Genomic DNA, 13,276 nt, shown 5'->3' with positions numbered 1-13,276 from the left:
TCTCAGAGTTCAGAGGAGAGGCATAAACATTTTCTGCATAAAAAGAAGAAAATTCAAATAACATTCTTCAAGCTGCTATCAAAACCAGAGAATGACTGCTATCCCTTTGCCAAAACTTTTGAGAAAGAGGGAGAAAAATACTGCCAGTGTTTGGAATGATGTAGAATAAAGGATACTAAATCTTGGATTTGAGTTCCAGGGAAAAGTGGAAAGAATGAATTTGTTGGTTTATGCTATACTTCAACTGTACGTAAAAGATGGTGCAGGAAACTAGGCTCACTATTCATTTGTTTTGCATGAACAGGCCCTGTAGACAAGGTTTAGGGCACCTGGAGAGTAGGAAAAGAAAGTTTGAATGTAAAAGAACATCTACTGTTTTAACTAGAATAAGTAGTCAGCTGGAGTTCATGCTCTTTTCATCTGAAGATCGTGCTCTTCTCATGCTGAGATCTGAAAATCTCAGCCTGGACACCAGACAACTTGTGCATAGATGTTTGGAGAGTAAGGGAGGATGCTGGTATACAATGTAGTCTTTGTTTCTAAAGAAAGCTGTGAGAACCCATCTCTCTAATCTTGAACTTTAGGGTAAAGTATCAACATCATGGTACAACTGCAAAAGGCAAAGAAATTAACATCCAACCTATTCCAATCCACCTGAGTTTCAAAGACAAAAGTGCCACTGCTGACCTTATAGATGTCCAGCCAAGTCAGATTAATATAGAGGAAAATAAAGTTATTAATAAATTTAGACTTTACATTTTAAGTTTTTTTTTTTGTGTGTGTTTTGTTGTTGATGGTGGTTTGGTTTGATTTGTTGTTTTTTTTGTTTTGTTTTGTTTTGTTTTTTGGTGTGTGTGTATGACTTTTGTGACTTTTCCTAAGATGTTTTTTCCTAGCACTTTTACTTCAGGAAAGAGAATATTTTCTGTAAGAGGTGATTACCTGCCAAAGTCCACAGAACACTGGCTACTTTGCAGATCATGGGCAAAAATAAGGAGCTAGTAATGTGAAACCATCATTACTTTTCATGTCAGCCTAATTTTCTATTTCCTAAAGCTGGCAATGGTGTCTAAGAGCATTTAACACACAGTTATACCTGTGATTGGCTGTCTAAAGTCCTCGTATGAACTACTAGGTAATTTGTGCTATTTATTTTAATCTTCATGGTATTAGTACTCTGAGTAGAATGGCAGTTTCCATGTTTTTGTTTTTCTCTGTTACCCTGGGTGTTAATATGGGTTCTGTAAAAATTTATCCATTATGACTTCCCCATGTGGCTGAACAAGCTATTTTTAGAGGACTAAACTAGCCACAAGATGAAGACTTCAGGTGGAGCTCTACTGATGGTTACAGTTCCTTAAAACTAGTTGTTGAATCCATGTGTAGAATTGAGGGCACTGAACAAAACAATTATCTGTGTATTTAAGAATGTTAAGATTGACTGAATGGGACTGATGGCAGCTGGCAAATGCAAGCAGACGAGCATGCTTCCTAATAGGAAAACAGGGAAAGATGATTTAGATGCTTCTTTGTAGCCATGAATTACAGGCTTGGGATTCACAAGCCAAACTTTTATTGGGCTTATGAGGTAGTGGAGTAGAAAAGGGAAGCAAATGGCAGGGCCACTTTTGTATAGCAGGCAACTGCTTAGCTGCTATCCATGAATATATTTTGTTTTGGGCTGTTTTGGAAATCCTTATCTAAGAACGATTAACCCGCTAATATCTTAGGCATCTGGGGTTAGTCGCAGAATTAAGAGAAAGTCTGACTCTTGCACTGTGATGAAGATTTCTTGACGTGCTCAGTGCTCTAGGAACTTTTAATGTACTGTGTAAAACTTTAAAAGTGTCTTTGTGCAAAGAGGTTGCCAATCAGTATGTTTTTTTTAGGACATTGCTGACAACATTAGAAAACTGCGCAGTCTTGGGTGTTATTACTCTCTTGATAAGTTTTTAATGACAAAAATCTTTTTTTTTTCTTTTTTTTTGGTATTAATTTAAATCAAGATAAATCTTATAGTTTTACTATGTCTCTATTTAATAAAAATGCTTCTGCTGAAAAAATACTACCCATACTCTCCATCTTAAATTATATCTGCAAACACTTAGGCATTCTGTATAAAAATTGCGAGTAAATGCTTATGGGAGCAATGGTTTAAGACTTGATTTGGAAGTCTATACAAGTCTCTATGTAAGTTCATTTGCTGAGTATGTATGTATATTTTACAACTTAAAATGTAAATAAAACATTTATATTTAAACCACTTCTAGTTCTCAGTAATCAGGTATTCAGTAAAAGTATTAATAGTTTATTATTATATCGCTACTTGCTCCTCAAGATGTAATTGCGTGGTAAATTAATTTTAAAAACCTGTCTGTAATGATCTTCAGCATGACATTTGTAAACTATCAAAAAGCATATATAAATGCCTCTTAACAACTCAGAGAGGACTTGATGAGACTATTAAGTTTGTATACCTGGCAAGTCAGTTTTGAGATGCTCTCATTTTCCTTTCTTTTATTCCCTGCATTCCCATTCCTCACAGTGGTCTTGAAAAGTTAGTCTTGAAAAATGTGAATTGTTATAAACACTCGTTTTTTGGCATATTTCAGAATGGAAGGTGTACAAGAAGGTAATAATGAAAATTCAGACACTGGGGAAGTTGCTGGGCCCCATCCTGAGGCAGCAAAGAGTACTGGGCATAATCTCACTGTGGAAGACAGTCTGCCTGTGCCTGCTGCACCAGAAGATGCTGGAGCCAGACCTGCTCGACAAATGGCAGCCTTTTCCCCTTCCCAAGAGACTTTTTCTGCTGCCAGCCGAAAGTTGTCTAGGTTTTGTCGGAGCTCTAGTGGAGTTCTGTCCTTGCAAGAAGCTTTAAAAGAAAAACAGGTTTAGTATTCAACATTAGGTCTTGAAATATGTTTCTGCTTCTTTTCACAGATAATTAAACTCAGTATAAGTAAATTGTTTCTTTTTTTTTTTGTTTTGTTTCTCTGTTTATATTCAGTTTTCTTATTCCAGGTAAAAAGTTAGTCTGTTCTTAGTGTTTTGTTTTAAAGTTATAGTGGAAGGAAGCAGGAGATATTAACTGAATAATTTACACTGAAGCAAAGCTGTACCCTGCTTAGTTCCTGCAAATATTTATCATCTCTAGATACTTTAGTTTGATGTTGCTAAATATCTGTATTGATATAATAAATTGAAATATTGATTGTAGAAAAAAAAAACAACACTGGGTAATATGGCACACAAATATCTTGAAATCTACTGTAGTATATTTCATGTTTGCTTCTCCTTGTCATATTCTCAGAGTTGACTTTGTTTTATAATAATTCTTAGTAGTTTGCTCTTGTTAGCCTCTGAAAACTCACATATTCTTTAAAAATGGAGTAGTTATATATTCTTATAATAGAAGACAGTAGCATTCAGCATTCGTTGCAAGTTAAGTAGCAAGTTAGTGTTGCGATCAATTTCTGTATTTTTTTGTTTGAAAGATATATTTAATGTTCTAGGCTCGATACAAAGAAGCAAGGGAATATCGAAGAACGAAAATTGATGCTTCATATAAATACGTATTTGAAGTTCTCAGTGTCAGGCTAGGTTTAGACGTAACAACTGTGGAAGAAATGATTTTGGATTCCCCTTCGGTGAGTCTGTTCTGTATGTTTGTTGAATTGTGGTTATTAGTCAAAATACGTAGCAGATTGCCCCCTTTGATATGAAATGTTATTCATCATTTAGATTGTTTCTACCAGAAAATGTGATTAATAAGGCACGTGACTCATCTAAAATGAGTCTGACTAAAATGAGCACCTGACTAAATCATTCAGCTGAGTTTCCTAGAAGATTTTCAAATATTCCCTGGGTTTTTGATAGCGACTTTTTCATCTTTCTTACCTCAAGGAAATCATAATTACTGCTGTTATTTTGACCCAAGAGATTCTTGTCATATCCACCAGTTCCAACAAGTTTCGTCCATCTCAGCCTGACATTATTATATTCTAAAAATAATAGATTTTGTTTGTAAAGCAAGTCTTGACTGAAATGTCAAGACTGCAAAAATACATGCAACTTCATAGAAACATTTTGAAAATATAGAATGTTATATAATAATGAGAGGAAGGATGAATCCGTTTCATTAATGCTATTACATTTGGAAAAAACTCATTAAATAGCTTCCGGTTATGATTGCTTTGGTTACTTTTAAATGTTTAAAAGAAGGAATAAAGTGAATCTGTAGTGTGAGAAGGTTCCAAACTTGTGGGGCTTGTGAAAGCTCAGTGTTTCAAAGTGCTTGAAAAAACAGGAGCAAACAGCTAAATTTCTCTTTTAGTAGAGTATCAAAATTCAACATAAATATATGTAAACTCACAGTCCTTGCCATCTCTGATTGCATGATTTTTTTGTCTGTTAGAGATTTGACTTAGCATTCAAAATTCAACCAGATATTGTCTCATTTGATCAAATATATCACTTGTTAGAACTTCAGCTGTTCAGTTACAAGCTGAATGTAGTCCTGATCAAAATCATTGTTCATCATTTCTTTATTGATATTTATACATCATAAAATGTTTTTAAACAGTCCTTTTTTTTTTCCTAATGCTTACACAATATAGAGGTGCTTTAAGTTTTGTCAATCAACTAACATTTCCTTTCTTTGCATTTGCTAAATGGTATGTATTTTTTGATCATCCTGACTTCATATAAAATTGCTGTTCTACACTGATTAACTCAGACACATAAGAGCCTTTGCGTACTTACAGATGGTGTTTTTTGCTGTATTTTATTTTGTTCTGTTTTTTTTTTCCTTATTGTCACCATTTCAAAGCTTTTTACAGTTAGAATTTTTCTATATTTAGTTTTTTCATACACAGTTTAGGCTGATGGGACTGTATCAACATTGTCCTTTTGCAATACTTAGTTAGTGAATTCCCATATGTATACACCATGTCTTTGACATCTGTAAATTAAGTTTTATCCCTAAAACAGCAGCCTATATGGTGTATTCACACACCAAGTGTTTGTACTACATTCACTTGAACCAGAAGCTTAATTTGCAGAAACACTAGCCACAGGGATAGCTCACGTCTTACCTCATTTATAAAATCATGCGAGCCCAAAAGTTACTGTTCGCCTTTCTTTTGCTCTCAAGTTGGAGTACTTTTTGCAGTAGTGAATCTTTTTCTGATTTTCTCATTGACCTTTCAGCACTTTATCAATTTATTTTGTATATAATATATATATGTAACTATTTCAGGGGGAATTTTTCATTTTTTTTTTTTCAGTTCTAACCCTGTTATCAACTACTGCCTATTAACCAAAGTGAAAGCACAGTGTACATTTCTTGGTCTGCCTTGCCTTTATTTATTTTATTTTTGCACAGTGTTGTCTTCTCAAAAGACTGGATTTAAATTATGTCCATTTGGGTGTTACTTATTTTCCTACCTCACTTCTCATTCAAATTTTATATTTGCTTATTTTGGGGCGGGATCATGCTTCTTAAGAAATACACCATATCTAGAGGCTTGTGCTTTGTGTTTGAACAAGTGTGCACCTCCAGATGCATTTGCTAGCTAAATTTCGAACTTTTTTTTTTTTTTTTTTTTTTAATGGGAAGGTGGTAACTACCAAGGTATAGCCCTTTAGTTGGACAGTTTGAATGCCAAGCCACATCTTAGCGATTTCATCATCCTTGCAGATAACTACAGAGGCTGTGAAAGAAGCTAGATTTTGACCAGATCAGTACCCAGACTTACTCTGCGCTCTGAGAACTTCTGATCTCCCCCAGGCCTTCTTTCAGTGCTTGTTAGAGCTTTGTTTGTTTCCTGTGCTGAACCACATATTCACCAGGAGATTGCCTAGGACAGTTTGGAAACTCAGATTTTGGAAGCCTCTGTTATAATTTCAGGCATGTTTTTTGAAATGATAATCTGTACGCAAACAATTTTCACTTCAAAGCTTTGCAATTGAATTCGTACTAACCAAAACACCTTGTGTAACATGACAAAATCAAAACTGCTGTCCAGAGACCTGTGGGGTTTCAGAATAGTCACTTTATAGATAGGTACAGCAAGCTGATCATGGGTCACTATGGTTTCCCTCAGCTGAGATAACTGTCCTTCCAGAAGTCAGCAAAATCTTTGTCATCATGAAAAGGTTTTTGAGGAAATGTGACCAGTTAGTATCTCCAGGGTAAAATCCTTGTGTCTGATATTATTTCTGTTTTACAAATGAATCTTTTACTTTTAAGGGAGTAGAGTTGCAACAGCAGGATATGTCAGGTCATGCAAGCCTGCTATGTATGTTCCTAAGTGTCTTCATGACTAGTTACTTCCAGCTGATACTTGAGACTTGCAGATCTCTTAGAGTAACAGAATATCCTCTAGTTTCTCCGCATTACTTGTCAAGATCATAAATATTTGTTATACAATTATCAGGAACCTGTGTATGCAGGTTCAGTAATTGAAGGAAATATTTGAATGGTCTATTATGTTGTTTTGTAACTTCTAATAACATTTTGAGTATAAACACTAAATGCCATCAAAACTTTAAGCAGTGGCATGTCCAAATGATGCTGCACATCTTAAAGCAACATAAAAATAATAATATTTTGAGTAACAAGTATTCACTTTTTGATTTAACAGTTGGAAGCATTTGATTCTTTTTTTGCCAAGGGAGGAAGTAAAACATTGAAAATTTTCTATCAGGAAGGAGATGTACCAGGAATAGGTAACTTTTTAACAACATTAATACATTAAGGCAGATGTATACCATCTATATTGTATACCGTCTATTGTTAAATGTGTTTAATATTAACCAGAATAAAATCTGTTTTTCAGTTGTTCATAATTTTGCAGTCTTCTGCTGTAAGGACTGAAAATGCATATCGTAAATACTTGCGTTGTGAAATTGTCCAGAAAAAAAAAAATTTGTCAATTTCAGCCATTCCTGAGTGGAGGGCTATAAAAAGAGAAGTTATTTTGAAATGTTAAATTGTTTGCAACTATTTCTTCCAGGAATTTTGCCTTCAATTCATTATAAACATCTTTCATAAAACCTGTTTGAATTTGCATTTGTTATAAATGTTTGAAAATGTTTGATTTTCAAATGCTCAGTAGAGAATTAGAATTTGATGTCTAAAATGCATAATGATTTTCTAAGCTCTAAACATGCTGTTCCCTTACCTACTTATAAGAAACAATCAAATTGCATAGGATTATATTCACAGAGAAACTGAGAGTATCTCATCCCCTTATCACCCTTTTGTATAGATGTATTATGCACACTCATCTACTGCTAACCTTTATCAAAAATATAGAAGATTGTTGCAGCCAATTATTCCTCACCTACTGGCAGAAATGTGTGATAAACCTGAAGGTTGAAAACTCATGATGAATCTTATGTTAATAGGCTGTCACATGATAGAATTAATCCTTTTCTTTTTTTTTTTTTTTTTAGCATTGCATATTAGCTTATATTCAGATACTGAAATAATGCACGAGTTGAAATATGAGCACTCAAAATGAGGAAAGAGTAGAATTCAGGTTGCCAGAATAATCTTAACTAATTTTCTTTGAGTTTTTGAACAGGACATTAAAGACCTATAATACTGCCTCACTTTCTTCTACCATTTGCCTGTTTTCCATACGCTGCTTCTTCTACCATTTCTGCTTCCTATCCCACTCCTGTCTAATTCCTTACTGCCTCCCTACTCATTTTTCCCTGTTTTTTCACTTGGGTATGACATCTTTGATAGAGTGAATGAGAATCAGCCTATAAGGTATCTCAGCCACCAGCAAATTACCCCGGAAAGATGGACCTGAGTAAATTCCCTTTTCAGTGTAGTACAATAAACTGAAAGTGCTTTGTGAGGCATATATTGTAGGCTTGGTATAGATTTTTAATTGTGGGGATGACGACAACCATGGATTTTTTTGCTTCTCTTACAAAAGAAGAAAATGAATAATTTCTTTGCTGAATTTTATTTCACTACATTTTAAGCAGTTTACAATACCTTACTTTAAAAAAAAATAATATATAGTGACACCTGTGAAATTCTTTTCAGAATGTGGTCGGACATTTCCAGGAGTTGTAAAAGGAAGTAAAATGTTGCAGTTGTACGTGGACAACACACCAGACAAATTTGTCGGGCTATGCTTATTTTTTGTTCGCTTTAAGAATGACAGCCCTATAAATGCAAAAACTATACATGAGGTATTATTTCATATATTTTAAAAATTAAGAACATAAGAAGTAGCTATTCTTGTTTCTTTATTTGTGTTATTGTTCTTACATACATAAAGTTACTGGTTACTGCAGTTTATGAATGTTAACCTGTATTACACTCTGTGCTCCCCTCTTTGTGGAGACAATGATGCATTCAGCAAGTACTCAGAATATCCTGTGAATTCAGTATCTTGCAGAGCTCTTGTTAAATGAGAAATCAACATTTAGATTAATTTCTCATTCTCCTCCTTAACATTTTAGAAGAAGTTAATGACACTAAGTACGTTGTAGGTGTGATCAAAATCTCTAAACTATAAGGACTCACGTTTACCTAGAAAATTTTATATACAGCAAATTCCAGGAGAGAAAAAGTTTATTTGTACCTTTCTCTTTTATGTATCTTTGAATGTGTGAAATCCATGTTTATCCTATGTAAATCGTGTGGCATGAGGTTTTCTGCTTTACAACTATAGAAGACAAATTATTAGATTTGTGTGGGATTCTCATAAATTATCAAGACTTTTCTCCTTAAAGTTTTCATACACAAAAACAGAGTGCCTTTATAAAAAAAAAATGTTGGTTTTATAATACTGTTTACCGTATAAGTTATTGCATCACTAATGATCATTCTGTTACGTTACAGGATATATTCTTTTGTGTTTTGGATGCTACTGAAGGACTTTTACATGGTGTTAGGAATATGATAGAAAAGGTTTTTCTCCCAGCTATCCTTGCAACAAATAATTGGGGTGTTTTAAGTCAGACCAAACAGGATACAAAAGACAAACAAAATTTTGTGGAAACAATTAACAGATACCTTTCATTTCTAGAAGGTAAGCTTTGCATTTAGGAAATGGTCAAATTACAGAAATTCTATATAAGAATTTCCCTTTAAATGCAGTAGGACATAGGTAAGCAACTTACCTCATTCTTTTTCAAGGAAAAAAATAAAATGATCAACTACTTGCATAATAAATACATGGATAGATTATTTGCTTGAGAAAATTATCTTGTGATATGTTACTTCTAAGGAAGATCATACTGGATTTAAAAGAATTTTCTGTTTTATACGACTGCAGTGAAATGGCTGCTACATTAAAACTTTGGAAGTACATTTCTGTATTCAGTAAACTTTAATTGTTTACACTGGTAGAAACAAATTTTCAAGTTTTAATTGGTTCTGTATTGTAATCACCTTTTAATTTTTTATTAATGTTTTATTCAGGGGCTATAATAAGCATTGAAGGAACTGTTCAGTTGAAACAAGTAGATCATATTAATTTTTCTAAACTCCAGTCCTTTGAGGAAGTAACAGCAGCAGCGGATAATCCTGATATGGTTCACCAGCTAGAGGAAGTACTTATGATCTGGTATAGACAAATTGAAAGAGTAAGTTGTTTTAACACATCAATCCAACATGAATGTGGATAGATACTTAGAAATGATATATGAGACTTGCCTGAAATTATTTTAAGCCTAAAACTATATCTGTGCCTAAGTATGCTGATTGCTTCACTTCTCTAGACAAATGAAGTTGAGAAGGCAGTCCTTTTCCATGGGAACTGGCAGTCTAGTAAGAATACAAGTTTCTGAACTGTTAATACACAAATAAGGAGGATATAATAAGGAGAATAATTATTATATAATATTAATAAAGAGGAAAGGACAGGAGGATGCAGGAGGAATAATGCTGATGTAGACTGCATATACCACATATATAGACACACATATATCTATACACATGCATATACAGTGTGTGTAACATCAGTATTAAGTTTCTGCTGCATTCATAGCATGAGATATTACTCTTGGAAAGATCTTTGACCAGGCACGGCATGGCATTTTTCATCTGGTGTTCCTGTGCAAATCTTACATGGTGATGTCTCAGTTATCCAAGAAATTATTGTCTGAGATTTCCAAGATAAAGCACAGAAACCTTTGTTTTAATACAGAATCTGTATAAACTGGGCACGTAAATAAAAATATCAATGTAATGTAAACAGAGCTGTCTGCATGTTTATCTGTATGCAGATGAGTACGTTTATTACTTTTACATCTGATATGCAACACATTTATTAAATAGTTTTTCACTTTTGTTTTACAGAAGTTTTTTTTTGTTTGTTTGTTTGTTTTTTCTTTTTTTTTTTCTTTTCCTCCACCAAAACTGGATGCATTTCAAATTCTGATTACAGAAAAAACATAAAAATAAAACATAAAAAATAAATACAGGTGTATGCTGAGATCCACCCAATTTTTGACAGCAGCCGAACATAATGTAGTTGTTGCCTTGACTTCAGTATAAGAATAGCATTAAGTGCAATTCTGAATTAGGATTCTTTTCTAAATCAGAACCATTTTCATGTGACAATAACATGCTTGTTCCTGTTTAGTTAGTATCCTCAGAACATTCCTTCTCTTCTTTTTTATGATTTGTCTATTCTCGACAATAAATATTTTATTTTATTTCCAAATTGATTGCAGGTTCTGATCGAGAGTCAACAGATGAGGAAAGAAGCTGATAATTCAGGTCCCCTGACTGAACTAGAGCACTGGAAATGTATGTCCGCTAAATTTAATTTCCTTATTGAGCAGATCAAAGGACCCAACTGCAAAGCTGTCATTAATATTCTGAATGTCGCGCATTCTAAACTGTTGAAGGTAATTTATTTTTTTCTTTTTATATTGGTTTTGACTGTAGTGGACAAAAATTGCAATATTTTTTTTTTTTTCATTGCATATGAGAGATTTCCTGAGGAGAATTAAGAGGGGGAAAAGTTAATTATAGTGCTAGTGTGCTTAATATATTGAGAGAAAGAAGAAGATATTATTAGAGACCTAGGCAAGAAAAAAATCATTAATGAAAAAATAAATTACATGCTGGTTTTGACAGTGCCTTTAAAATTCAATTTACCAAGGTTTGCTTCTGGAACATAAGTGCAAACTAAAATAAATAGTTCACTATATATAAAGTTTTTTCACAGTAATGTTTTTTCTCTAGATGTGGCAAGAGCTAGATGCCAGAATAACAGATGCAGCAAATGAATCAAAAGATAATGTGAAATATTTATACACACTTGAGAAAGTTTGTCAACCACTTTATAACTATGACCTTGTAAGTATGCCTTTTGTTATTCTTTAAGCATAGTTTAGATATTTACATAGAATGTCCATAAGACAAACTTCAGGGCAAAAGAAGACTTGTGTGTATTTGCTTAAAAGTACTGATTTTTCTAAACATCTGTCAAACTAAGTGTTAAATTAAAACATTTTATTATGTATTACACAGTAAAATATTTAAAAATATGTATTTTATCAATAAAAAATACATGTGATTGCCTAGTTAGTCCTGCTGCCAATATGATTTTTAAATGATCTGAAATATACATATTTGATAGTGCAATAATCTCAAAATATTTATTTAATTGAAAATTCCATATGTCAATGAATAATCACACAGCTGTAATCAAAATAACAAAATTTCAATTATATAAAAAATGATTAAACCTAATGAGGTCCCAAATGTTTCTCTCAGGGTAATACAATATTTTGGGGTTGAAAATGATATTAACTGCTTTTATTTGTAGAAGTAACAGCTAGTGAGAACTTAAATGAAAGATTGTCCATGTAGACTATTCAGCCCTAATTCAAAGTAAAATTTTAATATTTAATACTTATTGTTATAACAGGTATATGTTTCTAAAGGTTTTTGCAGAATAGGGTGGAAGGAGGAAATAGCCTAGGAAAAATTCTTTGTTCCACCTTGTTTTCCAGTCCTCTCTGTTTTGATCCTACCTGCCTCCTGTCTGCTTTCAGGGAGTGTTGCTTTTTTTTCTGAATTTATGGCAGTTTAGGATCCTAATTCAAGGTTTTAACTGAGGGGAAGCAAAAAGACCGTGATGATACATGATATAGAGATGATACTGGATGGAATAGAAGAAATGAGGACTCTAATACTAAGCAGTTTATCTTCAGTCCTTCAGTCTATCACTAGAGGGCGCCAGGTACCAGGGAATAAAAGTCATAGTAAAGTGTACCAGACGAGCTATTTAATAGGAACTGATACAATACTTTTTTTTAATCTTAAATAAATATATTTGTGGGCAGAAACCCAATAAAGAGTTTGTTAGTTTACTGTTAGGGGATACTGAACTTAATTCTTTGTTTAATCTGGACCACTTTGGATAAATCTGAATTTGTTTCATCTCTTGGAGCGTTGTTCCAGAGACCAAGATAATTTAGGCAGGGTTTTCTATTGTATCCAACTTAAAAAATAATAACATCCAAGCTGAATATGCTCTCTTTTAAAAAGAACTGCATTATGGATTGAATTGAATTTAATATCTAATACTTAAAATACATTAAATATTAGAAGATTAGGCATAGAATAGATACAGATTTGATATTCAGCGTATGCATAAAACATGGTATTTGGTGTATGCAATGTCACATATCTGTAGCCAAAGGAGACTACAACTATCTGAAAATTTAGAATGAGTGTTTAATTCAGGGCTTTGAATTAGAGAAATCTCTGTACAGTCCAGTATCAAAGGTTTTCTTTTTCATCAAGGAAGATGAAAAAGACACTTTTCTCCCATGTACGGATGCCTGCTATGTCTATCCCCAGTATTAGTGTGTTTATTTTGAGTTTGCAGGCCAAATTTAATTCCTGGATCTTGGCTTCTCTGTTAAGTAGTGACAGTCAAACTTACTTGCTCTTGATGTTCTGAATTGCAGCTCTGATAAGTTCCTAAAGAGGTTTTCAGCTATTTTAGAGTTAAATGGCTGAGCCAGACAAAACTGAAATTTTAATTTAATCCTCTAGTACGGTGTTTGTGATATCATTGTGATGTGCCACTGGTGCTACTTCTTCAAGCCTTGGAGAAATTGCAAGCAAGAGTTCAGCCTTTACGGTATCTTGTGCAGGTGTGCAGTGAAGGCTTCCTCCAACACTGGAACCATCAGTCATCCTTTGGCCAAAGTGCATTATGCTCTGGTTCCTTTGGAGAGACTTTGGAGAAGGTTGTATTTAAAAGATCCTGGCTAAACA

At 33.5% G+C, this 13,276-nt stretch overlaps 1 protein-coding gene across 1 annotated transcript in view; it reads left to right on the top strand.

Moving 5' to 3' along the window:
• Positions 1–1,668: 1,668 nt before the first annotated feature.
• The window catches only part of DNAH8 (dynein axonemal heavy chain 8), a 134,197-nt gene continuing 122,589 nt past the window's right edge, over positions 1,669–13,276 (top strand). The window contains exons 1-8 of the mRNA XM_080585613.1: positions 1,669–2,892; positions 3,516–3,650; positions 6,648–6,732; positions 8,069–8,217; positions 8,873–9,062; positions 9,455–9,618; positions 10,711–10,887; positions 11,228–11,341. Coding sequence (XP_080441739.1) covers positions 2,614–2,892; positions 3,516–3,650; positions 6,648–6,732; positions 8,069–8,217; positions 8,873–9,062; positions 9,455–9,618; positions 10,711–10,887; positions 11,228–11,341 — 1,293 coding nt within the window. The 5' untranslated portion in view covers positions 1,669–2,613. The remainder of the gene's footprint in view (positions 2,893–3,515; positions 3,651–6,647; positions 6,733–8,068; positions 8,218–8,872; positions 9,063–9,454; positions 9,619–10,710; positions 10,888–11,227; positions 11,342–13,276) is intronic.

The sequence above is a fragment of the Anser brachyrhynchus genome, assembly GCF_964034855.1.
Source record: "Anser brachyrhynchus genome assembly, chromosome: 3".
Taxonomy (NCBI): domain Eukaryota; kingdom Metazoa; phylum Chordata; class Aves; order Anseriformes; family Anatidae; genus Anser; species Anser brachyrhynchus.
This window is presented reverse-complemented; position numbering and strand designations above follow the sequence as displayed.